The following is a 27116-nucleotide window of genomic DNA, read 5'->3' on the forward strand; positions in this document are numbered from 1 at the left end:
TCTTGATTTCGACTGAGGTCATGATCTCAGGGTTGTGAGATCGAGCCCCACGTAGGGGGACACAGGGCTTCATGCTGATGGTGTGGAGCCTGCCTGGGATTCTGTGTCTCCCCCTCTCTGCGCTCCTCCTTCCTTTTTCCCCAACTCAGCAGGCTTCTGGGCAGGTTTTCACCTCGACACGCAAAGGAGCCCACGGACAGCCAACACTCAGGCGACTCCCGCCGGGGAAACGGGGTGGGGGCGGATAATTTCACTCTTTGCCCAGATGCAGGCAACAGAACTGTCTGGGGAGAATTCGCCAACTAGATATTATTTTTTAATTGCTTCCTGGGCACGTAGCACTTGCTGAGTGCCACTGGAGATAAAATTGAGGGCACCACCTCTGACATTAAGGAATTCATCATCTGGAGTAGAGACACAGGGCCTGCCGCGGGGGTCCTCACACAGGGTCACAGAGGCGCACACTGAACATCTCCGGAAGGTGCCGTCTCACCAGGGCTGCGGCATGAGGTTGCCGTTCTAATGCCGGCACTGGTAGGCTACGGGAGCCTGAGCAAGTGACTGAACCGATCTCCTGAGGTGGTTATGAGAATTGAGAGATCAGACGCGTAAGGTTAAATGAGAAAGTGCCTGACACATAATAAGTGCTCAATTAACGTCAGCTCAACAAATCGTTATCTGATTAGAGCGCAAGCCAATTGTCTTAGTCAGCTCAGGCTGCTGTTATGCTTTCACAAAACGCCGCAGTATAGATGGCTTTAACAAGAGAAATTTATTTCTCATAGTTCTAGGGGCTACAAAGTCTAAGAGCAAGGTGCTGGCTGATTCGGTTCCCAGGGGCACCCCTCTTCTTGGCTCACAGACAGCCGCCTTCTTGCCGTGTCCTCAAACGGCCCTTCTTTGGTGTGTCAGGGTCAAGAGAACTCATTCTCTTCCTCTTCTTATAAAGCCACCAATCCTACAGGATTGGATCACACCCTTATGACCTCGTTCAAGCTTAATTACTTTCTAAAAGCTCTAGCCCCAAATACAGTCACACTGGGGTTCGGGTTTCAACATATGAATTTCGGGGGACACGGTTCGGTCCGTAGCACCAACACAGGGCAAGTGACCAGCAGTACAATACCCACTGACTGTCTACTATCCTCTAAGAGTTGGGCCATGATTACATCATTTAATTTTCAAACAACCACGCAAGCAAGGCATCATTAGTCTCACATCACTGATGAGGACACGAGGCTCATTAACAGTAATTAACCCGTTGGAGGACACGCAGCTAGCAAACGGTCAAAGATTCAAACCTAGGCTTCTGCTTCCAACCTCCACACTCCTAAAAATCATCTGCGCTGCTCCTAATTTCTGAAGATGACAGGCTTTAGTATAAAGTTTACTATAAGCCGCGTACACAAACTATAAATGCCAAGGGTCAAAGAGACAGATGGATAAGATCAGGGAGAGAGGCCATTAAGGAGATGGGGTTTATGCAGGGTCCCGAGCAAAGAGCTGGGTCAGGGTATATAGAAGGGAGGAACAGGTGGAGTCCAGGTAAAGCCAACATGAGCAGTGGACCATGCCTGCAGGGGTGTGTGGAGCAGGGCAGGGACCCACCTGTCTCCAGCGGTGGGAGTGTGCCGGGAACCATGTGAAATAAAGACGGCTAAAGGATGAAGGCAGACTCCAAAGGGTCTAGAGAGTCAGGGAGAAGATGGGAACTTACGTCCGTGGGTGGCAGTGACCAGTGGGGACACCTGAGCAGGGGATACGGGGATGACAGTGCTTGGCAAGAAGGGTCAGAGTCTGGAGATGAGAAAAGCTGCACCTGCAAGTCAGGATGGAGGGGGAGGGCCTGGGGGGCGTGGTCCAGAGGGCCAGGTGCTGGGCTCCGCTCTTCCTGAGTTCTCGGTAAACTGGGGGCCAAGGAGATGAGGAATCAAAGATAACCGCCAGGTTCAGCACCTCAGGGACCAGAATTCACGCATTCAGCAGATCTTCGGGGGCCCCCTGTGCAAGGTACTGTCTGACATTTTGAGGAGGAGACAGATGGTAAACAAGCAACAAATAAATGTATAAGCACACTTGGGGCTACGTGCTCCTGGGGGTAAAGTCCTTGAGGGAGCCCAGCAGGAGACACTATGGAAGACATCCCGGAAGAGGTGTCCTTAAAGCTGGAAGCAGAAAGATGAGAAGGTGTCAGGTGAGTGAGAAGCAGGAAAATCAAAAACGAGATGCCTTAGGGGCGCCAGAGTGGCTCAGTGGGTTGCGGCCGACTTTGGCTCAGGTCATGATTTCATGGTTCGTGGGTTCGAGCCCCATGAAATGGGGCTCCATGCTGACAGGCTCCATGCTGACAGCTCGGAGCCTGGAGCCTGCTTCGGATCCTGCGTCTCCCTCTCTCTCTGCCCCTCCCTCGCTCATGCTGTCTATCTGTCTGTCTGTCTCTGTCTCTCTCTCAAAAATGAATAAAAAAAAATTTTAAAAATGAGATGCCTTAGAGGCCCACAGCAAAGGCTTGGAGGGGAGGGTGCGATGAAGCTGGGTGCATTCTAGGCAGGAGGGAAGGAACATGGCTCTAAGGGCGGCTCAACAACACCAGCAGAACACTGGCCCGGGACTGCCCGGGACCACTCAGCGATGCCAGGCGGCGTCCACAGAGGGAGCCTGGGGAAATGGGGGGAGTTCAAAGTCAGGTGACCCAGAAAGAGAAAATCCTAGGAATCTGGACATCTGAGGCACTGGGGAGGGTGACCCAGCAAACACCAGAAGAGCTGACCTCCAGGGCAGCATGTATCATGAAAAGGCAGCATTCGGGGACACTTAACAGAACTGTTTGGGCTTTCTTAGCAATCCTTTCCCTGCCCCCCCCCCCTTCTGTGATGCTTTCCTGAACATGGGTTTGCAAGGAAAACATAGCAAAGTCAAAAACTCTGTCACAACAGACATCTCGCGAGTCTAAAGCAGCGAGCCTTCCTTCTTTGAGCACCTAGAACAAAAGCAAAGAAGTTCCCGAATACCACCCCCACCCCGCCGCCGCCCGTCCAACTCAAGCATCCACAGTTCATCTGCTGGTCAGGAGCACTGACAGCACCCTTCCTTCTCTTCCTTCCCTCACCCAAAGGTCCACACCAGAGGATTCCCTGCTCTTTTTCAGTGAATGTGTTGAGAATTATGCTCTTCGTAATTATTATCAACCTCCTTGATTTTTAATTTTCATTTTTATGAAACAAGTACATAAACAACGCAAATGACTGCACACACAAAAAGCCATGCCCTAAAGACAAAACATGGAAAGGCTGTAATGTATTGGCGGGCAGGCCAGTGGGATGGCTATAAGCCATTGGCTTGCCGATGATGTGTAGAAACCCAAATTTAGCACACAAAGGGTGGGCTGAAGGGGTCAGGACATGATATTTGCAAACCCCCCCCATGGAGGTATCACAGAAACAACCCAGGCTGATTTGTCCCCAGGCAGAAGGTTGGACTTAAGGAATAATAAGCTTCCTTCCAACGCCACAATTTTAGGAAACAAAGATTTTTTTCAGTTTTGTAAACTAGCAAACATTCTGCACTGGGAATGTTTTCAGCCATATGTCTCAACAGCAATATATATGTTTTAAAAGTAAGGAAAAACTGTTACTTTAAGAAAATGATAAAGCCGTGAAATCCACTAATATATTTTTCAATCAGGAGACTATGTTCAGGGATTTTCTCTAAGCTGCTTTTTTTTTTTAAAGAGGAAATCCCAACCCACAGAGCAGACAATTTGCTTTTTCTTCAAACTGACAAGCAGTATCATTTTTGTATTGGATACTAGAGAATTCTTATTATTGAATGTGCCTTTATTCTTGGGGGGAGGGGGGAAGCCTAGCAAAATAAAATACAAAGTATTAAAGAAAATAAAAATGGCGCAAGGAGGCTCCAAAGTAATTGAATTCACTCTATGACCCAAATCTCCAGAAACCCTTCTGAAGTCCCTGCCAACCCCTGGCGATGCTGTGAGAGACGCGACTGCCGAAGTCCTCCTGGATGTGAGGGGGACCTTCTCAGAGGCAGGGTCCGGACTCACACTTAGTCCCGTTCCTCCTTGAGTCCCTGCCCTTGTCACTCAGGAGAGAAGGTCACTAACTAAACAAAAGAAGCTCAAAGCTTCAGAACGGATGAGCTGATGGAGTTGTGGGTAGGCAGCCTCTCCAGAAAGTTCTCTTTCCAGCTGTGAGACGGCACAGTGGATTCAGTCGTCCACAATCCGAGGGTGAAGTAGACTAGGGGGAGGGAACGGCACATACTTATTTGTATTTGGTCTCCTGGGGCCAATTAAGAAGGGTGAGAACTTTGGAGGAGAGGATCACCTTGACCTCAAGAAGCAGCCCGACTGCCCATCACCAGCCCCAGATGGACCTCCGCTCTCAAGGGTGGTGAGCAGGTCCCCCTTCCTGAAAAGCAGCCAGGTTAAAGGGCATGACTGTTGCTCAGAAATAAAATGTTGTTACACTGGGCAAATTGAACACACTTGACAAAGGCACCTTCAGATGCTTAGTAAAACTGAGGTCACACAAACACTGAGTCATAGGGAACAAAGTAGCCAATACATTAATAATTCTAAAGGGATTCTGATCTAGAATTACTCAGCCAGTCCCTCCGCTTCTGTACCAAGGACTCAACTGGCGTGAGCGTTCGCCGTTGTGCAAACGGAGTCTTGTGATTTCATGTTTCAAGCGAAAGGATTTTCTGCCGAAGAACACGTTACCCCAAACAAGCGTCGCCTTGAATTTCCAGGTCCAAGGTTTAGACAGGCCCGGAGTAAGAAATGTCACGTAGGTACGGCACCTGGGGTGCCGATTCACCCTGACCACTAGGGAACAAGACCCGCCCAACACCCTATAGGTTCCATGCATCCAAGACCCTGCTCCGGACTTGGAGGGCAAGTGAGTGGCACCTGAGACAGACGCCTGGGTGCAGGAGATAGCCCGGCAGGGGGCGGGCTTATTGCCAGGAGAGGACCGAGCCAGGCCTGTAAGCACCTCAAACTCAAAGTAGGGAGTGGAGAACCAAGAAAGTCAAGGGAAGAGTGCCTTCTGAATAAGACCTCAGGTTTTGAAAGGGTGGGATGAGCGTCATGAGCTTAAAATAGGAGCACACGGGGCGCCTGGCTGGCTTAGTCGGAGGAACATGTGACACTTGATCTCGGGGTCATGAGTTCAAGCCCCACAATGGGTGTGGAGATTACTTAAATGATAACTTAAAAAATAGTAACAGGGGCACCTGGGCGGCTCAGTCAGTTGAGTGTCTGACTCCAGCTCAGGTCACGATCTTGCAAGTCCGTGAGCTCAAGCCCCGCATTAGGCCCCGTGCTGACAGCTCGGAGCCTGGAGCCTGGAGCCTGCTTCGGATTCTGTGTCTCCCTCTCTCTCTGCCCCTCCCCCGCTCATGCTCTCTCTCACTCTCAAAAACGAATAAATGTTGAAAAAAAATTTTTTTAATAATAACAACAAAATAATAAAATAAGAAGATGCACTTTAAGCTTTTCAAATAAAGCTAGGAAAACTAAGCCTTCCTCCTGCCCTATCATCCCCATAGCACCTCCACCTAAGAAAAACCATAAGCACGGGTTTTTTATAAAATGCTTTCACTTAGAAGAAAAGGAGCACACTGGCACTTACTACAAATCACTTTGGATAAAGAAAAGCGAGTTCAAGGGCATGACCAAGAGGCTACGGCCCCAGAATAATGGGTCCCATTTGGGACCCGTGGTCTGTGCCCCCGTGCTCCTCACTTGCGCTGTGTGTAGCAAATACAACCAATGCCCTATAAATCCTCCCCACTTTGTCAAAGAGATCTGTGCTCTCCTCATTTACCATCTAAAACCAAAGAGGAAAACAAGCCACTTGTCCCCAAAGGTGGCTGCTTCTTTCATGTGAACAAGGTCAGGCTTCAAATGTACTTGAACCGGCAGCTTCATCAGTGGGAGAAGTTCTAAGCTCTGGAGACACGGTTTCTGGGGCCAAATCGGCCACCAGCCCCCGCTGTGTGACTGCACACCTCTCTGGCCTCAGTTCCCTCCGCTGGAAAAGGACACAGTCCCAGTGCAGAATTCCTAAGCACCTGTGGCTGGGCTTTACCCTCAGTCTTTAGCGAGGGCAGAAACCCATCACTACTTCTTTCCATGCTGTGTTCATCTCCCCCGGGGCTGCTAGAAAAAATGTGCCATGAACGAGGTGGCTCGGAACAACAGGAATTGATTCCCTCACAGTTCCGATGTGAAGTCCCAAATCCAGGTGTCTGCAGAGCTGATTCCTTCTAGACGTTCTGAAAGAGGAGGTGTTCCACACCTCTCTCCCCGCTTCTGCTGGATTCTGCCAATCCCTGAGCTTCTTGGCTTATAGATGTGTCACTCCAACCTCCACCTCCGCCCTCCCCGCACGGAGGCCTGGGTCTCTTCTCCTCTCCTTAGAAGGACATTAGTTGTCCCAGATTAGGGCCCGCCTCCTAATCCGGTAGTGCCCTCGTCCCGAACTTGGTTATATCTGCAAAGACCCTATTTCCAAATAAGGCCACATTCACGGGGCCCAAGGATGGAACTTCAACATATCTTTCTTGAGAGGCAATTCAACCCACAATACTTGCTCAGACAGGCAAGCGCTGGGCACCAAGAGACATCCAACGACCCCATGTGAACAAGCTGCCATTTCCGAACAGATGATCTGAGCACCTTCGCGGCCGTCTCCAAAGTACTGAGGGTAAGTACTGCCCTCAGTCGGCCACAGCCAGGTGACAGCCACGAGCACAGCTCCCCACCAAACCTGGGGTAAACCTCAGCACCGGGCTAAAGAGAGGGCTCCAAGTGCGTAAGCCAAAAACATTTTACACGGGGGTGGGGCGGAAGACCAACTGGGATTACATTTCGTAAAACTCAATCACTGTTAAGAAAATAACCATCTGGCAATAAATCATGCCTGCACAGACGGCAGCCTTGTCCAGAGAGAGGCAGAAGTGACTCCGTGACAGCAACGGGGGGGGGGGGGGGGGGGGGGGGGGGGGGGGGTGGCGGATTACAGAGAGTCCAGAGGTACAACTTGTCTGGAGCAGGAACCTGGGGAGGAAAGATGAGGCCGGTCACAAGTGCCCTTCACAGCCTCCGACTTCAGTGGAAGTTTATTAAACGCTCTTTGATACGGGAGACATCCCATCAAGAGCAACGTCCACAGAGAAGAGACCAAGAGCCTACCGTGGACGTGGTGGCTGAAGAGATCTGGCCAGGTACACTGTGTGCCAATGGTGCCCGCATGGCCATGCACACTCTAGAACTCCATCTCCGCAGGAGCAGGATACTGGGGGCTACTAGCCCCTAATCCTGGGGTGCCGGGAACCCAGGGAGAGCGCCCAGAAGATCTGGGTCCCAACTGCTGGCTATGACATGCAGGAGAGAGCGAAAGACACGGTGGGCCCCGGGGAGACACGAGATCCAACTTCAGCACAGCTGCTGAGCCCCCATCCACACGATTTCACACATTTTAATTACGGCACAAGAAGGGGCTTGCAGATAACACGCATCCCAGTATCATTTTCCCAAATGGAAACGGTCTTCTGCAGAGTGAGCGGTGTGAGGACGGGGCTTCATGCTGTCGCTTTCCCAAAGCCTTTCGGAAATCATACGTTCATGCACAACATTGCCGTGCGAGCTGCCATGCCTGGCTCCGGTGCCCTGGGCAGGAATGTTCTTCCTCAGCACATCACGTTGCCACTGGAGGTCTGAAGCAGATCAGAACCTGTGACTGGTGGTCATCCTGGGTGTCTGACAAAAGCATGGACTAGGGAGGATAATCAGGTTGCCTCCGTGGCAACCAGTTTGGGAACCATGGATCTAAGCCAACTCAGCTTACATGTGAATTACTGGGGGGGAAAAACATACAAACAAACAAACACACTGAAAAAACACAGTGGGCCCACCAGAGAAGGCTCACTGAATTGAACGGAGAACTCTAAGATTCAGAGAGATGCAGGCACGTGTCCTAGTCACACGTTAGTGACCACGTTAACTCTAGAATGCAGAGACCCTAAGCATCTACTCTGCTCTCTGTGCACGTTCCAAGCTTCCTATTAACCCTCTCCGTGCAACAGAAACCTTGCTCATCAATTCATACAAACACCAAGAGGCAGTCACCACCTCCTCTGCCCTCCCATAGCACCTGGTTCAGATGTCGTATGCCGTGTTGTATGTGTATATCTTCACGTGCTCACCTCTCCCACTAGACTGAAATCATCCTCGTTTTCCTGATGCCTCGCACAAAGCCTGTTTATAAGCATGAGATCAACCTTCGTGGAATTAAGGAATGAGTTATAAGAGTGTTTCCCGTATCATATAAGAATGGTATCATTACCTTACTACTTAATATTATTTCAGAGAAACCGCTCCCCTAGATAGAAACTGATCCATAAGGATTGGGGAGCAGCTTTCACATAAGTCAAAAAACAGAGATAATGATTGTAGGGGTAATCAGGACAGATACTCAAGTAAAAAAAATGTCCCAACAGTTGTCTGATGACACCTGTCAGTGCTTCTGGGCAATGTGCATTCCCTACACGGAATATCTGTATCAACTACCAGAATCAGGTCCTTTGATCACCAGCAACATTCTGTGTGGATTTTATCAACGGCTGTAATAGAAAATGGCAGGTAACTCAAAATAGTGTCTCTAGAGTCACGCAAAAACTAAAATTCAAGGGTATTCTGAGTAGTTAACAAAACAAAAAAATCTGACCGCTTTGAGCATATTTTCAAAGATCACAAACAGAAATGAGAAATCATTTATTTTAAAAAATTAGTACATCCAGTGACTCAAAATAAGACACATGAAGGAAGGGGCGCCTGGTGGCTCCATTGGTTAAGCCTCTGACTCCTGATCTCGGCTCAGGTCATGATCTCACAGTTTGTGAGTTCAAGCCCTGCATCAGGCTCTGTGCTGACAGTGCAGAGCCTGCCTGGAATTGTCTCTCCGCCTCTCTCTCTCTCCCTCTCTCTCTCAAAATAAATAAACAAACTTAAACGAAAAAAAAAGGACGCTTGAAGGAAAATAACCCTATGTAGATGGCACAAGTTCGTGTCCATTTCCAATTAATCAGAATCTCAAGGAATGAGTGAAGCAGTAAGATTGTGCAGTCAGGAGCATCAGACGAGAGGCGATGGAGTTGGGCTCTTCACCCGGATATATGGGGTTTTAGTAAGTCATCTGCACTGCATGGACCTCAGAATCTGTCTATAAATCAACATGGCCTCCTAGGATCCCAGGAAGAGATCGCCAAGAATCCAGGGAACACTACAGGGAAGAAAATCTGTTGTAGTTACGTTCACTCTCACGAAAGTGACAGACTATTGGGTGTCATCTACAGTGAAGTGAGTTTCACAGGGCCAGGGTCAGTTCTCTGATATCTCTTGAACCACCTCTTTCTCTACCTACTGTAAAACACTCCTTGGTCAGCACATTCAATGCTAAGACTCTCCTCCTTTTGTTAACTCTTGACAATACGGTCGTAGCGATGACAACAGCAGGAAGGAAGCCAGCTGATGGCCAGTGTAGGCAGACAGAGGCAGTTACCTGGGCAAACCCAGTCTTACAGCGGACCGAAAAGACAACAAAAGGTAAGGAAGCTGCATTCTCCCTAATTCGAGAAGGCTACTCATGCAGAGTACACGATACCCAAGTATTCCCAAAAAGCTGAACCTAAGGCTATTATAAGTACTTGAATTGGTGGCTGATGGCTTGCCCATTCTCTCACAAGGTATTCCAAGAGCGTCTACTACATGTCGGGCAATGTGCCGACCCCCAACGATGCAAAATTGGGTAACACGTGGTCCCTGCCCTCCATCTCAGGGTGGGGAGAGATGTGAAAGGGAACACTGGCAGGGACAGATACTAAGGAGATAATCACACCGCAAAATGGGGGTGATGAAATAATAGGCAAAGTGGAGACAAAAGCCGCAATGAGAAGGGACGGTTCCGGAAGGTTTTGCAGAGGTGCAGCCCAGCTGGGTCATCCAAGTTGAGAACACAGCATCCGGAGGAGAAAAGAGGAGGAAGAATATTCTGGGCAGAGAGAGAATAGCATATGCAAGTGAAAGTCAGCATTAGACCACGTGGCCTTTGTGGGAACAGGGAGTGTTGAGATATGGCAAAAAAAAAAAGAAAGAAAGAAAAGAAAAAAAGACTGGAACAGCAGAATAATGATGGAGAAGAGGATGAAAAGGGAAAACAGCCTCCTTTAAATGGTGAGGGAAAAGAAGAGGCAGGAGAACAGATCAAAAAGAAATGTAAGAGACACATCAATGAAATGTCATATGTGGACCTTCTTTAGATTCTAATTTGAATAAACCGCTGCTGAATTTCTTTTTTAACAATCAGATAAATTCTAAAATGAACTGGACTTTGGGTGGTAGTAAAGAATCGTGGTTAATTTGTTTTTAGGAGTGATAATGGTTTTCAGGGGTGTGTGTGTGTGTGTGTGTGAGAGAGAGAGAGAGAGAGAGAGAGAGAGAGATCTTATGGATTAGAGGTACATTCTGAAATATTTGTAGATACAATGATATGATGCCTGGGATTTACTCTAAAATAATCCAGCAAGGAGGGCAGGAAGGGGCACGAGGAGGAAGGATGAAACAAGATGGGTCCCGCGTTAATGGTACACACGGTGTGGTGACTCCCACAATAGCTACATTGTAGCTGTAGCCCATTATGGTACGGTATTGAAATCTTCCATAACAAAAAGGATGAGAAAGGCAGATTTTATAATCCCTGCTGAAAGGTGTGAACTGGGTCCTCCAAACATTGCTTCTTAAATTTCAGTGCAAAAAAGAATCATTTTGGGAGCTTGCGTAAATGCAGATTCCCAGGCACTTCCAATTCTCAGTAAATCCAGGCTAAGGTCCAGAAAAGAGAGAGACACAGCCCCAGCGGGGGAGAGAGACAGAGACAGAATCCGAAGCAGGCTCCAGGCTCTGAGGTGTCAGCACAGAGCCCAACGTGGGGCTCGAGCCCGTGAGCAGAACCAAAGTCTGGGGCTCAACCGACTGAGCCACCCAGGCACCCCCAGAAATCTGCATTTCTAAGAAACATTCTAGATCATTCTAATGCTGGTGGTCAGAGCCACACTCCGAGACAACTCACTCAAAGGGCTGTGACAGCATTCGTTTGTGTATTGAAGCTTCTGGTAGCACTATTATCAGATGGACTTGAGGGGAGACAGGAAGGAGAAGGAGGAAGAGTCAGGAGGCTCCTGTGCTGTCCAACCAAGAATAAAGATTAGCGGCAGAAGAGGTCGGAGAGAATGGCATAACCAGAGAGACATCTAGGAGGTAGACTCAAGAGATCTTTGTAACTGACTGGGCGTAAGATTCAAGAACAGGAAAGCTTTGGGGATGACCCCAAGGTGTCCCCCAAGGACCCAGACTTGCACCTCTCTGTGCCCCGCCCCCACCCCCACCCCCACAAAACCTAATGCAAGGTCCTCCACATTCCAAGAACTCAATGAGGTTCAATGAACAAAAGAATGAATAGAATCACCTAACCCAGCCTTTTTATCCTACAAAAATAAAAGATGAATATTACTGTGCTTACCTATAATGTCGCAGGGGAAAAGACATTACCGTCTCAAATAGCAAGAGGGAAAAATCTACTCCAACATCAGAAACTGACCAACTCCACCGGGCAGTGCTGTGGGAGTGGGTCACTCATTCCATCCCTCTATAAACTGGACGGATTCCAGAATGGTCAAGACGCTAAGAGAAAGGGTGGCACCAACAGATAAAAGCAACGGTCAATGAATACAGGTTCCATTAAATAAAAGTAAGAGCCAAACACTTAAGATGAAAAAGAAGTCGCAGACCGGGGTTTGCGTTTGTGTCAAAATCTGGTCCATGTTTGTTCAATCTACAGAAAATCATCTCAGTGACCGCTGTGGCCTTTTGCGTGGACACAACAGGGCTTCGGCTTCATAAACCTCGAAGGCATAAGCAGGAAGCACTTGCCCTCTTTGCACATGGGGCACCTGTGCTCAGAAATGTCCAAGGGCCCCCTACCGCCTTTGGATCGAAGTTGAGACTTCCTGGGCGTGGCCCTCAAGAACCCCACGGTCCAGCTCCAACCACCTTCCCAAACCTGTGTCCCTCTCTCTCCCACAGGAGCCCTCTGCTTCGGCCAGCTGGGGGAAAGGAGAAGCAGAGAAGTCCCACATCTCGGTTCGGCAGCTGGCCATGTCAGCCTAGCAAGCCACTGAATCTCTCTGAGCCCGTTTCCCTACCTGTAAAAAGAGTATCATATCTACTTGCAGTTGCTGGAAAGTGAGAAGATCACAGATACAAATGCCTCACACAACTCGAAACAGCCTTCCGTAAGCCCTGTGAAAATATCTGTTCCTGTTTTCACATTGTCTACCCCATATGCATTCCCACCCCCCACCCCGTGGTACAAGTTCATGACTTGGTGACTCATGACTTCTCTCCCTGCCATCAGCCCCTCCCCTGGCCGTCCTGAAAAGTCCAGCTGATGAAATTCTGTGCCCTCTCCAGGACTCCCACCCTGGTTCCGCTAACCATTAGGGATCTTTTTCTCCTCTGGATTTCTAAACCACGTAATCTTGGCCATGGTCAATCCTTCGGCAACTGGCAAACGCCACTTTTAACCCCCCTAGTCTCTCTTTATCTTTGCCCAGTCCACTACACCAAAGTTTGGGAATCTCTTTGTATTTCTATGCCAGTCCCCGGCACAGAATAATCGCATTTTTCCCCATGGTGAAAATCACAATGTGGTGACATGGGCTGGTTAACAAGAACCATTACTCAATCTCTTGATCTTGAAAATCAGGACAACTTGTGTTGGATAGATGACATTTATTCCTGTCTAGAACAGGGGGGCTAGAGTTCATAATTCTGGGTAATCACTCAACCCTGTGATTATAGGCAATTTGAGGGCAGCTGGCAGGAAGAAGTAGCCACCAAAGAAAAACTTGGCTAGTTTGGGAAATGCCAGCCCCCGATCTATGGAAACAAAACGTAAGGAAGATGAAGTCACAGCAGAAACGACAGAGAGGCAGAAGGGAGCCTTGGGACAGTCCCAGAGGCCTCTGGTGTATTAGTCTCCATCACCTGGGAGAGTTGTCCTGAGGACATGCAAAGGGGAGCAGAAAGTACAAAACGGTCAAAAGTTCCTCATTATTTTTATTTTCGTTATTAAAAAGTTTCGAAAGACCAAGGGCTTCCCAAGAAAATTTTTCATTGCAGGCATGTTTCAAGCCCCAGCCCAGCCCAGATGAAGGACGGGGTGTCCCAGCAGCTATGTGGATCCAGGGACCCTGCCCTTGTTTTGACCAGAGCTGGACATCTAACCCAGGAAGACCCAGTCCGCGTGTCTGGAACTATGACAGACACTGCACAGAAATGATGGGGCTGATGTCACTAGGCGCCGGGGCCATCATTTGAGGGAGATGGCACCAAGATTCCATCACAAGCAAGCCAACGGTGTGAAGAAGCAGAAATCGACAGCCACACAGGAAGCCAGACTGCCAAGAAGAGCCTGGAACACATCCCCAGAGAAAGGCGGGATGAGCATCCCTTGTGGCCGCAGAGGGACCTACGGAGCGGCTCCAACCACCACGGACCCGAGATTGCTCCCTTGCTCCTCGCCGCCAGCCCATGGGACTGACTGTTGTATCTTTGGGACAAACACTCTTTTACTTATGCCAACCTGGGTGGCTTGCTTTTCCTCGAGACCAAATGTGCCCCGACTACAACATTCTCCTTTCAGAGAAACTAAACACATTCCGCTGGGAAATCCCTCTTATAATCTATTTCAACCGACAGCAGCTACTTTTGTCTGATTTATTACCTCAGTAAGCCTTCCTTCTGGAAGAGGGAGGGGCCGCGATCTCTTTTAAGGCAGAACTGATCTCACACTGGAAGGGCCAGCGTGTGCAGCCCTACGTTACGTTGCCCTACACGATGCATCTCAACTAGTTTGGTCAGCTTATCCTTCCCCTGAAAGCCCGGGAGCCACCACATCAGCAACTCCGTTGCTAAGGCAACTGCTTACTTTCCATACCAACTGCAAGCTCGTTGCTATGGAAACACATATACAAGAAAAATTCCTCTCTCCAGCCAGGGACCAGATGGCAGGGAACCCAGAGAAGTCATGGGTTAGGGGGCTTTGCTAAATGGGAGGTTTACTACAGTCCGTTTCTCTCATCACATCGGAGACGCCACCGGCCCCGGGCCCATTTAGAAATTACAGCCTCATTACCAAAAGCAAAGGTTTGTTTCCTGCCTGCAAAACTGAGGGCAGGAACTACAATAAGTACAGGTGAGTTATTTCTGAAATAATTCTGAATTTCTCCCTCTAAATATAAACCTCTTTTGTTTTTATTCCCCAAGCTGAATATACCCTAAAATGAATTCCCTGGTCAAACCGTAATGGAAATATAATTTTCAGGATGAACTGAAATAGAGGTTTGATTTTTTTCCTCCCTTTTGATGGAGAGGTAATCCAGAAATCCTCTTTAGTTTCCACCAACTAAGCGCTAATGTGTCCCAGATTTATACCTCTGCTCTGACTTCTCTATTAAGCTTGAAACCCACATATCAAACCTCCAACCTGATAGCCCCACTTAAAAGCCACCTCAAATTTAACATGGCCAAAACAGGATTTTTGTTCCAACCTCTCTCCCACTTCCCAACCCTCGTTTGCCCCGCAAGCCTTCATCTGCAAACCCCAATCCTGGTCTCAGCCGGCATCATTTCTGTCATCTATAACCTGTACCACGGGAACCCCAGACAGATGCTCCTCCCTGATGTCCCTTTAAAACATGACATTCTTGGTAAGCCTGGGTGGCTCAGTCAGTTGAGCATCCGACTCTTGATTTCACCCAGGTCATGATCTCAGGGTTCGTGAGATCGAGCCAGCCCTGCATGGGGCTCCTTGTGGGCAGTGGCAGGGAGCCCGCTTGGGATTCTCTCTCCCGCTCTTCTCTCTCTGCCCCTCATCACTTGCTTGTGTACACTCTCTCTCTCAAAATAAATATACATACATAAAATACACAAAATAAAACATCTCATTCTCCCTCTTTAATATACTTTCTACTGGCCTTCTTTCTGTCCCCTGGACTGTTCAAGCTGTTGCCACCTCAGGGCCTTTGCACTTGATATTCTCTCTGTTCCAGTCTTTGCACAGCTGCATCTCTCTTGCCATTTAAGGCATGGCCCCATCAGCACCTCCAGGAAACTTCCCACCCTCCTCCCACCCCTCTCCAGGGTATTATATCCTGTTTTATTTTCTTCATTGTGTTTATAACTATCTGATACATTGCCTATGTGTCTATGTATAAATCTACTGTTTAACATGTGCTTCCCCTCCCCTCCTCCCTATCCTGTGGAGAGTCTGGAATAGCCAGGTAACAACTACCACAGGTCACCTCGATATCCTCAGCACACAAAACTGTGCCTTGCACTCCACACAGATGTGTGGCATGAATGATAAGTGCTTCTAAAATGACGGAGCTACTTTTTTTTGTAAATGCAGAGTCTAATTTTTAGTTTGCAAACTAACGCTTCTGCGGGTTCTTAGAATCATGGCTATGAACACAGGTTCTCACTTTACATGACTTGCATCTGCGGAAGACTCTGGAAAGAACTCGGCATTCCGTGAAGTACTCTGAGAGTACTTCGTGTGACTCTACCCCGGCTGGGTGCCACATTGCTGTGTTCTGATTTCAGGAGACTCTGGATTTTCCCCCCCCTCTACTCTAGCCACCATTAGAGTGGTGCTCACGTGACTCGGCCTCCCCCCCCCCCCCCAAAAAAACAAAGTGTACAAACGCTCTGCTGGCTGTTTTCTGTCTAATGACATTAGTTAAGTCACTTATCGGTCCTGTCCCTTGAGGAGCACACACAGCCTGCGCGAGGCACTTCACAGAGCTGCGGTAAATGCAAGGCAACACTGCACGCAAGCCCACTGGGTGCAGAGCGGAAGCGCACCTATCCGGTGGGGGCGGGAGGACGACTCGGAAGGGTAACTGACAGGTCTCCCGCTGAGTTCACAGGCGCAAGTGCGCGCGCACACACATCAAAGACGTCATTCCGTTCCTGGGACGGGACGCAGCCTCGCAGAGCAAACCAGCAAGTTATTATTTAAAAAACGACTTGACGCCACTCTCTATCTTCAACCATGCGTTTTCCCTGCTTTTCTTCTTATCATACTCGGCACGCTTCACCTCTATCAAGCTATTGCTTTGGAAAATATTAAATGCAATTTAACCAGAATATCTTGAAGCAAAACCTTGGTGAACTGCAATGTTTAAAAAAAAAAAAAAAAAAAAAAAAATGGGTCGGCGTCTCTACTTTCGTTAAATCAGCAGGGCAATCCAGTTTTCCCCTTCCGGTCCTAGCTCCCCTACCAACGCCTCACTCTTATTTACATGACCTCCCTGACCACCCATCTCTCTCCTTCCTTTTCTCCGACTGTTCCAACACATGCCTTGGGTCCAGAAACATTCATCTCCTCTAGACCTCTGTGACAGAAAAGCCCACGCTTGCTTACTAACAAAACCAACATTTTTATCCGGGATCGCAACGGGCCGGCTAAAAGACGACCTTTCCTAGCCTTCCTTGCAGTCATGTGACCACAGTATAATAGCCAATGAGATAGATGAAAGCAGAATGTGGGATTTCTGAAAAAGCTCCTTTAAAACGGCGAACTCAGTGGGACTTCCCCACTTTGGCCCTTCCCTGCACCCACACCCCCCTTCCTACTTCCCAAATGGACAACAGGCCAGCTATGTCATCGTGGACCAGGAGAAGGCTCTGAGAATGGAAACCAGCAGTGCACTAAGAGCAGCAGAGCAGAAAAAGACAGATGGAATCTGGGTCTCTGTCCAACTCCTCAAGACTTATTTTATGTGGCAGAGCGATCCACTTCTAACTTGTTTAACTCACTCATGTTTGGATTTTCTGGAATAAATAGTCCAACCTCATCCGAACGAATCCATTCTTGAAGGTCACGTGCTCATTCCCACACCAGAAGAATGTTTTGTGAATTTATTCAAGTACCTCCCCCATAAGGAGTATCCAAAACTTGCCCACTGCTAGCTTTATCTCAGCTCCAAGTGCCCCATTTTGGGGAAGAAAAGCTTATTCTCCAATGACACCTATCACTTACGGATCGGGCATGCTTCCCACACTGGTGGTGGTTTAGTCTTTTTTTATTTTTATTATGTCTCCTGTATCCCTGCAGTGTAAGCTCCTAGGGGGCAAGAACCAAATCTCACTTTTTTGTTTTAATGCTTATTTATTTTTGAGAGAGCGAGCGAGTGCGTAAGCAGCAGAGGGCCAGAGATAGAGGGAGACGGAATCCGAAGCAGGCTCCAGGCTCTGAGCTCTCAGCTCAGAGCCTGACGCGGGACTTGAACCCACGAACCATGAGATGGTGACCTGAGCCGAAGTCGGTTGCTTAACCGACTGAGCCACCCAGGTGCCCCCAAATCTCACTTTTTAACTTAACCTTTCCCATTGCCAAATAATTCTACAGAACATACTAACTATTCTGTAACAGCAAAGGGCCATTGGTGTCCCTGAAATCACAGGTAAAAAGTTACTGATGGCCTACCAATATAGAGGCAGGCCACAGGAACAACTTGGTAAATTCTGATGATAACTTCAGGCCAGGGTTGAACCAAATACAGCCAAAAGATAAATCCTCACAGGGCCAGTAAGAAGTATTCATTGAGACAAGTGACAAATAAGTTAAAAGTGACAAGGATACCCTTGGATAACAAGGGTTAACATGACACTAGCCTTTTAAAAATATATAATCATCTGTTTCAAGTGCTGAAAAGTCCACTGGGAAGATGGTGGAATTTTGTATAAAACCTAAGAGCTGCCATCATCTTGCCAAAGCTTAAGAGCATGAAGATGACCAAGGGCAAGGTGAGAGAGTATGGATTAATCTAAACAACCCACCACTACTTGTGAAAGAAGCAAAACCCATGACTTTCAAATAGGAGGTCAGTGTGCCAACTTCCCATATTATTTACTGCAGAGAATTATCCTGCAGCTAAAGTGATTTCAAAGGGAAATCCCAAAGCTCTTCAGCTCAACAGGGGAGGTTCTGAGAGCAATTTCTTGCTGGTTGGATACCCAGGCAGCGTATCAATGAAGAAGCAGCCCATAGGCCTACCAGGTACCACAAAGCCCTACCAAAGAGAATGCAACACTTTTTTGAACAGTTCACGGGGAGAGCTACTGGACAGATACACCAATGGGGCCCTCACGTCCAGAAGAACCAAGCTTTCCAGAAGACTTGTCGGGATCCTTATCACCGTCAATAACGGGAGTCACTGTGGGGACTGAAAAAGCAGTGCATCTGTGAAACAAAAAAGCCAGGAAGGAATGATGTGAGAAACAGGAAACAAGTAAATGAAGGCGGGCATGCTGAAGGAAGGGTAAGTTCTTCTGGTAAGTTCTGGCAGCTAGAAGGAAATTCTGCAGGTGGGGCCCACTGGACCACTGGCCGGTGCCGTAGCCACAACCCATTCAACGCTGTACCCTTTCGGCACTTGGTGTAGTTAAGCAGAGTAGGTACTGACCGTAACAGATACTTTAAAAAAGTTGCTGAATGAATGAATAGGCAGACACTGAACAGCTGGCAAGATGAGGACACCAGAAACGCCCCCCCGAGCCAAGGCATCCGATACCTGGAAGAATCAGGAAGGAGCAGAGCTGGTAGGGTTGGTGGGAGAGCATGGCCAAGGGCGGTACAGACTTCTTGGGGTGACAGAGGATGCTGGTATGAAAAGCCTCCTCTTCCAGGGCCTGCAACATGGGGTTATGTTTACTTCAAGCCCCTCGGAGACCCTGGTAAAGTCCCAACCTTCTGAGGCAAAGTCTACTATTTACCCAAGACAACAGAAAACAGTGTGCTAGGCAGTGTGCGCCTGCGAGAGAGAGGCTGTGTCCCCGCTGCTGTGCCCGGAGCCCGCACTCGGGGATGAGCAACATCATCACTTGCCCCAGAGACTTCAGAAGAATCTCCATCCCGTTTTTTGCACGCCCCACCACCCAGCATGACCCTGATTTTTAGGAACTTCGCCCTCAAAATCGGACTACACAGTCTTTCAAATGGCATTACTTATCCAAAATAAAAGAAGTCCTCTCTTCTTCCTGCACCAGCCACCAATTAAATGGGTACATTGACTAGCATCACGGGAAAGGGAAATTCTCTTGATTCCGTTTACACCACCAAGAGGAGGGAGTTAGAGGCGACCGTGCACATGGGGGTACTACCACATAAGAGACGCTACCTTATTTTCCCAACTGCCTTTGGAAAAGAGTTTCAGGGGCGCCTGGGTGGCTCAGTCGGTTAAGCATCTGACTTCGGCTCAGGTCACGATCTCGCAGTTCGTGAGTTCGAGCCCCGCGTCGGGCTCCGTGCTGACACCTCAGTGCCTGGAGCCTGCTTCAGATTCTGTGTCCCCCTCTCTCTGCCCCTCCCCCGCTCACTCTCTCTCAAAAATAAACATTAAAAAAAAAAAAAAGAAAAAAGAAAAAGAATTTCATCCAGCAGGATGGAAAAGCAAAGCGTCAAGGGGGCTGGCTGGGAAGTGGAAGGAGAGCTTGTGTAAACAGTATCTGTGCATGGAGAGGGGACTCTGAGCTTGGGCCAGACCAGTGGCGCGGACCCGGGGCATTTCTTGCAAAGAGGAAGCTGAGAGGGCAGTGGCAGACTTCGTGCAGACATCACATCTCCCCATTTGCTGACAAAGACAGAATCTGGCCCCATCTCAACAGCACAAAAAGACTATATTTACCTTTCTCTATCCTACAGCCCCAAAGTAAACGCTGGGTTTCCTGGGGTTATTTGAGGTCCCTCTCGCTCATGTTCATAGAATACTTTGAGGAAGCATGTAGAGATCATCTCTAATAGCCTGTCAACCGAGAAGGGTTCATCAAGCACCCAGCTTAATGTAAGCACAGGACCTTCCAAGCTGGAGGGAATTAGGGTGAATTCCTGCTCTGCTAGGTACTAGCTATATGACCTCCAGCAAGTTCCTTAAGCACTCTGAGCTTCACTCATCACCTATTTTAGGAAGGAAAATAGGACCTACTTCACAGGACTGTAGTTAGGAAGTGGAATACTGCATATGGAAAGTTCACAGGTCTTTCCACATTATGTCTTCTAGTGTTGTAGATACAGGTGGTTCTTCACTTTTCCTTAGTCAGAGTTTCCATTAAAGAACCTGAAAACTAGGGGTGCCTGGGTGGCTCAGTCAGTTAAGCGCCTGACTCTTAATTTCAGCTCACGTCATGATCTTACCGTGCTTGAGTTCCAGCCCCACACTGGGCTCTGCGCTGAGAAGGTGGAGCCTACTTGGGATTCTCTCTCTCCCTCTCTCTCTCTGCCCCTCTCCTACGCTCCCTTGCTCTCTCTAAATAAATAAAATAAGCAGGGCACCTGTGTGGCTCAGTTGGTTAAGCATCCAATACCTGATTTCGGCTCAGGTCATTCTCTCATAGTTCGTGGGTTCGAGCCCCGCATCGGGCTCTGCACTGACAGCATGGAGTCTGTTTGGGATTCTCTTTCTCTCTCTCTCCCCCTCCCCACTTGTGTTCTCTCTCTCTCAAAATAAATAAAGATAAATGCTTTTTAAACAAACAAACAAATAAGCATTTAAAAAAAAAAAAAGAATCTAAAAACTAAACAAACAAAATCTTGGACAGCATTCAACCCAGGGCACCTGGCCGGCTCAGTCAGAAGAGCAAGTGATTCGGGGTCATGGGTCTGAGCCCCAAGTTGCACATAGAGATTACTAAACAAAAAATGAAGCATGAAGCACTCAGCCCTCAATATAATAAACATATCTTTGTACAGTGTTTCCTTTATAAACTGTCTTGTGACAACAATGTTTTTTGTTAAATTGGTAAGAAGAGAGTAAAGAAAAAGCACAGAAACAGAAACACACATACCTGAACCATTTATAATCCCCAGTCTATAAAAAAGAAGTCCACTTTACTTCCCCTTTACAAGTAGCCTGAGAGGTTAGCACATGCTAATCTTATAGTCCTAGCTAAGATCTGTATTTAGGAGCTATAAAACTTAATCTCAGACTCTGAAACTCTACCTTGATTGATTCAGGCAAAGGTCATCCATAGATGAAACCCTAAGATGAAAAGCTGGTGGGAAGGAAACTCTGCAGAGGCGGTGGCAGCCGATCCCATGTGAACCCACAGTTCAAGCTCAGCGTCCCCCCCCAGGAGGGGTCAACCAGCCTTCTGGATGCTGGAACACACAAGAGCCCATGAAGTATTCTTAGGGGAAAGAAACCCGGAACGTGATCCAGCCTCGAGCACTGACTTCCATTTCACAGAAAATACAGGGGGGACACAGAAGAACATACTAAATGCAATCCACCCGAAGCAGACAGAATGTGGGGCGATCTGCAGCCCAGCGGATGGTCTCCTTGACAAGGAAAGACATCAGAAAGCGGAGAGGCGTAGGGCTGCTGTGGATGAAAATGGACGACAGGCACTTAATAGCCAATTGCACTGCATAAACCACGTTTGGATCCTAATTCAAATGAACGTCATGTAAACCCTCAGGGATCTCTGAATATGGACCTGGTATCAGGTGATACTAGGGAAGTGCACACTTTGTTCGGGGCGACGCAGGCAATTGAAGTTATGGAAGAAACTGGCAATTGTTTTTTGGGTTTTTTTTCAATTTTTTTTTTTTTTAATGTTTATTTATTTTTGAGACAGAGAGAGACAGAGCATGAGTGTGGGAGGGGCAGAGACGGAGGGAGACACAGAGTTTGAAGCAGGCTCCAGGCTCCGAGCTGTCAGCACAGAGCCCGACGCGGGGCTCAAACCCACAAACCGTGAGATCATGACCTGAGCTGAAGTCGGTAGCTTAACCGACTGAGCCACTCAGGTGCCCCAGGTGATTGTTCTTATGCATATCTAAGTATGTTGGGATAAAACAACATGAAACCCAGGATCTGCTTGAGCAACAGACAAAACAAAACAATGAATGAAGGGCAACAACCCCTTGCTAACCACTGAATTTGGTTATGGGCAATGGGGGGGTGACGTGGATTCATCATGCTACTCTCTCTATGTGGATATTTCAAATTCTTTATGATTAAAGAAGAAAAATAAAACTCTATCTCTTGTAGCCATTTTCTAAGTCCTTATGTATCTTTTTAAGTCCTCTAAGAGATAAAACGTAAAAAAGAGAAAAAAATGGAAGCAAAACTGTCTACTCTCTCCAACTTGTTCATTCATGAGCTGTTCCTGATGAAATCTCAGCTTTGGAAAGAACCCAAAAGGGCATCTAGTTCAGGGATTCTCGAATCTGGCTGCATGTCAGAAACGCCCCTGGAGCTTATCAGAACCACCAATTGTCCCCAACCCACCTCAAACCTACTGCATCAGAATCTCCAGGGAGGAGCCAAGGAATGTTCATTGCTTTTAAGTGCCACCGGTGACTCTGATGCAATCTTGTAAGTTCCCTCTCCAACATCCCAGCCAGGCAGCTGTCCAGCAGGGGACTCATTCCAAACCCCTCGGGGACAAGGATCACACAGGATTCTGCATTCCCACAGTCACGTCAAGCTTAAAACCGGGTTCCGCACTTTCAAAAGAAAAAAATGTGAATACAACTTGTAAGCCTTCCATTCTCCCCTTCAACTAACATATTTCCCACCAACGTTCAGGTGCACGTGGTCACTGCGTTGTGGCCCCACCTCAGAGTGGGAGTTACCAGTAAGTAAAATCCCCTGGGAAAAAAACAAGTTTACCTGTACAGCCAAAGGGGCTTTCACTGGGCGAAGTGTCAGGGAGAAGGCCTTCTCCTTCACTCAGCTGGCCACAGGAGAAAACCCAAATGGGTGGGCCAGCGCCAGTGCCCTGAAGTGGCTGGGAGTCCCCGGGGAATCTGCCTCCGAACGCGGCCACCAGCTGGCCCAAGGGTAACCCAAGGAACGAGGAGAGAGACGGAAATCTCCCACTCTTAGCTTTGTTCTCACACCATCACAGGTGACGGGAACCAACCCCCCCCCCCCAACCCCCCACAAAACTGACGGGCACCTGATCAGAAACGCGTCCATGCAGGTCAGCATGGCTAAGAAGTCGGAACTCAACGTTTCGTAAGATTAACAGTCATGCATCCTCAGAGCCGTTCCCTTTCAACAGGCGGTATCTGTGTGTATTCGGAATGACAACCATCACCCGGGAAGAGCAGGGGGCGGGGGTGTGCCAGTACCTTCGTGCACACACCCCATCCGACACACCTGTCACTCGGAGGGCTGACGAATGATCCTGCCGAGACTCTTCGCGTACTCTGGAGTTGCTCTTGTTGAACATTTCAGAGCGAACCCTTGCTAAATGACTTTTCCGTGTCCTGGCTTTGAGGCCAACGCAGAGCCAGGCATGCGGTAACACGCACAATAAACGGCCTGTTCGCGGCTTTATCGGCGACGTGCGGCTTCGGGGGACCCGAACGGCACTTTCTCCTCTATGTGCTAGTCGTGGAATTGCTTTCTAAGGTTTTCCCCTCCTACCCACGAGGACTCACCTATGCGGAAACTATCAGTACCACAGACGCGGCTCTTTACTGGGGCGCAGGGAAGCTTCTCTTAGTTCAGACAATGAGGCTAAAGGAGTGAACAGAGCCAAGTCCAGAGGTCGGTCTCCAAACGCCCATTCTGAGACGTGGAGGGGAGGAAGGAGCGTAGCGGGCGCCCGGGGACGAGAGTGGCGCCCCACAATTGTCACAGCTGCGTAACGATAAGGACCTGGGGAAGGTCCACGTTTGCACACTGGACCCGGGCATCACCCTTCCATATATGCCCGCTCCCCGGCATGAGCATAGACTCCAGGGGAACAGCATTTGCAGACAAACGCGTACAGGTGCAGCAAGGAGAAATACGGCTTCGCCGCTTCCTTATTCCAGTTCTTCCAAGCCCAAGACCAGCAGAGTCTTCTCAGGCCCAAGAGTCTACTGGAAACAGGAACGTGTGTCTGCAGAGGAAGAAAGGCCCCAGCACTGCACAGCCAGTGACCCCGCACGACAGTGGGTCCTGAGCCCACACCTGAACCTCTAAAAGGGTGAAAGGCAGACCGCCGGCTACACGGCGCAGCGTCCCTCTACCACGAGAAACAAAGCCGGAAAATACAGCAATAACGCGAAAGCTCTGTGGGGAAAACGTTTCTCGGCTTATGTTCCCACTGCAGCCGCGTTTCTTTCCAGGACTCAAAAGTCCGATCACGGCATCGTGGTCCAGTCCTAACGGTCAATCCCATTCCCACGGTTACACTCCTTACAGGAAAGGGAAAGCAAGTTCTCGAAACCAGTCTCGCTGTAGCGGGGCCAGGAGACTCGAGCTAAGGTTTTACAGTCCAAATTCAATCTTGTGGAAGCCCACCTCTAAGGGGGACCTTACCCTGATTTTTCATACTCCGGGTGTTTCGAAGTTGCCAGGCACTCGTGTGCGTGCCTGATTTTATGAGTGCCACCTAGGCAATTCGGGCCTTTGTTTGTTGGGCCTTGGAGTAGACTGTTTGGTCACCTCCCAATGTCCATTACCGTCCACTTATTCCAGAATCCTGGAGGCTGCCTCTCTCCAAGTTAATATTAAGAAGAGAAATGCCACTTTTCCCTAGCCCGGGGCGGCACCCTGCCTCAAACGTATATACACGTACCGCATGGTCAACGGCTGTCCTCGGAATATGGACCTGTGTTTGCACTCTAAACCCAAAGGGACCCATCCACACTGAGGGATGATACTAAGAACCAATCAGGCGTGCAAACCACGGTTCTGGGGTCACGTCTGGATACCACAGTGGGAAACCCTCAATCTGGCACAAACGCTAAAAACATTCTTTAACTGATGCGCTTAAGGAAAAGGAAGCTCTTTGCAATCAAACGAGTGAAATAAAACTGCCCATTTATCACCACTCCTTCAGGGCAGTGAATTTATATTCCTTAATGTTTTCTTCACGGAGAGAAATTACACATTTCAAAAAGAGAACCCTTCAGTTCCAGACACAGAGGCTTACCTGATTCCTCTCTTTGTCCACTTTCTTAAAACACTTATTCAAGGACAAGTTATGTCTCACTGAGTTTTTCCACCCAGTAGGTGCGTTTGCAAAATATGGAAAATGTTCCAAGATCCAGTTGTAAATATCCTTTACTGGCAGGCGCTTGGTTGGAGAGTCCTCGATGGCCATAAATATGAGGCAGCTAAAGGAGTAGGGGGGCTTGCAGTTGGGGTTCTGCCTGGCATCGTAGGGCATGTCAGAGTGGGCAGGGGATGGCGGGGTGTCGTCGTCCAGGTCCTGGACGGGGCTGACACTCCTCAGGACCGACTCCCCGAAGCTCTTCAGCAAGTTCTTGCTCTCGTGAAGCCAGTTCAGATTGGTCAGCTCTTCATCTTCCATGGCCCCCTCTTCTAATCGGATGTCAGGCAGAGAAAAGTCGAGGTCATCGTCCTCCTGCAGGGCCTTGGAGAAACCGCTGCCCCGGTAACACTGACTCAGCCGACTGGAGACGCTAATTCCTGAGCTTTCTGGCTTCTTACTGGGAGGCATGACTGGACCCATTTACGTGAAGGCTCCTGGTAAACACAGAGAACACATGAGTTGGTGAAACCCAAAACAGAGGCAGCTGTGCCCTCCTAATTCTACCGGGCCCACCTCCCACCCGTGCCACCTCTACGGACCCCTGGCCCTACAGGAAGCCCATCTCAGGGCTCCGACGCTGGGTAACACAAACCCACGACTCCACCACAGGGAGAAGCACTCGTAAGTAAAATCCGTCCACCATGCCTGCAGCACAGTGACTCCGTCGCCTCGAAAATACAAGACTGGAAATATTTACAGTACACCTCTAATATGCAAATGCATCATGAGAAGAAAGGGAGAATCTACAAAGGCTTCTTCCCGGATTCGTACAGACTCTCACTGTGACCCTGGGAAAAGCTTCGGTGTTGGTGCCTCAGTTTCTCCACAATACATTGTGAATCTACAGACAGGTAAAATGCACCCAAGCCTCACTAGAGACACTACGGAGTAAGGACAATGCACCGCTCCTGTCGCTTTGGGTTATTACGGTCTCGTGGTTTATCCTTCCCCCAAAAAAGAAAATACCTCCAAGTTTAAGGCCAGGTGTTTCAGGTTAAGTCGAGCTGTCACCACACGAAAACCATGACAACCGCCTCGGAATTCAAGTGTGACCACAGTGTGCATTGTCTGCTCATGGTTTATATGATTGTATCTTTTCTCCCCGAGTCATGATCCAAAACTCTGCAACTGTGATTACGGTTTGACGAGTCTGAAGAGTACTAACAAGGAGTTCGGGGGATCGGAACCGCAGGGAGACGTTACATTTAATTGCTGGGACCCTACACCTCCAAATGAAAAAGTGAGTAACTTCGGGCACCACACGAATACATGGGAACGTGAAGACAAGCCATGAATTGACATCAGAATTGGTGAAAAAAAAAAAAAAAAAAAAAAAAAGAGCAACTGGCAGCTTCAAGACTGGAAGGCAAATTCAACAAAAATTGCTAGAGAATTCTGTTCTGCACCCCCGCCATGCCACCCCCATTTTTATCAATGACCTAGAACAGGGAGTGCAACTTCTGATGAGAAAAGAAAACGAGGACGTGGCCAGTCCACCAACAGAATGACCCCGATAGATACAAAGCACATTCAACCCCCGAGTACTCAGTGTAAGACAGAAAGAACAGTGAAGATAATGAGAGCGGTCTCCCACTGTCCGCTTGTAGCCCTCACACAATGTGCTTGGTTTAAGAAGCATGTCTGTTTTATATTTTCCCCCTAAGAAGATCAAGCAATCTATCTAGAAAAAAAAAAAAAAAAAAGAATGAACACAAAAGCAGACATGATCATCCTAAGGCTCTAAATGTCCATTGACACTATGCTGAAAGTAACTGCCACTTCAGCTGGGAAAGCTCTAGAATGCGATTCTAGAAAGCATAATGTGAGGCACCCAACGGGCCGGCCAGCCTCGGGTGCCTGAGAACCGCAACCCCCTCCCTCTTCCGAAAGGTAGACAAACAGAACC

At 48.6% G+C, this 27116-nt stretch overlaps 1 protein-coding gene and 1 long non-coding RNA gene across 11 annotated transcripts in view; one reads left to right on the top strand and one right to left on the bottom strand.

Annotated features, from left to right (window-relative positions):
* FOXN3 (forkhead box N3) overlaps positions 1-27116 on the bottom strand; it is a 391024-nt gene that overhangs the window by 188701 nt on the left and 175207 nt on the right. For all 10 annotated transcript variants that reach the window (XM_042944039.1, XM_042944040.1, XM_042944038.1 and 7 more), the window contains one exon: positions 25088-25644. In XM_042944039.1, coding sequence (XP_042799973.1) covers positions 25088-25630 — 543 coding nt within the window. In that variant the 5' untranslated portion in view covers positions 25631-25644. The remainder of the gene's footprint in view (positions 1-25087; positions 25645-27116) is intronic.
* On the top strand, positions 14255-19405 carry LOC122223039. The gene is made up of 3 exons (XR_006204014.1): positions 14255-14342; positions 18259-18474; positions 18842-19405. It is a non-coding gene; the product is annotated as an uncharacterized LOC122223039 (long non-coding RNA).

This window comes from Panthera leo, chromosome B3 (assembly GCF_018350215.1).
Source record: "Panthera leo isolate Ple1 chromosome B3, P.leo_Ple1_pat1.1, whole genome shotgun sequence".
In the NCBI taxonomy this organism is placed as follows: domain Eukaryota; kingdom Metazoa; phylum Chordata; class Mammalia; order Carnivora; family Felidae; genus Panthera; species Panthera leo.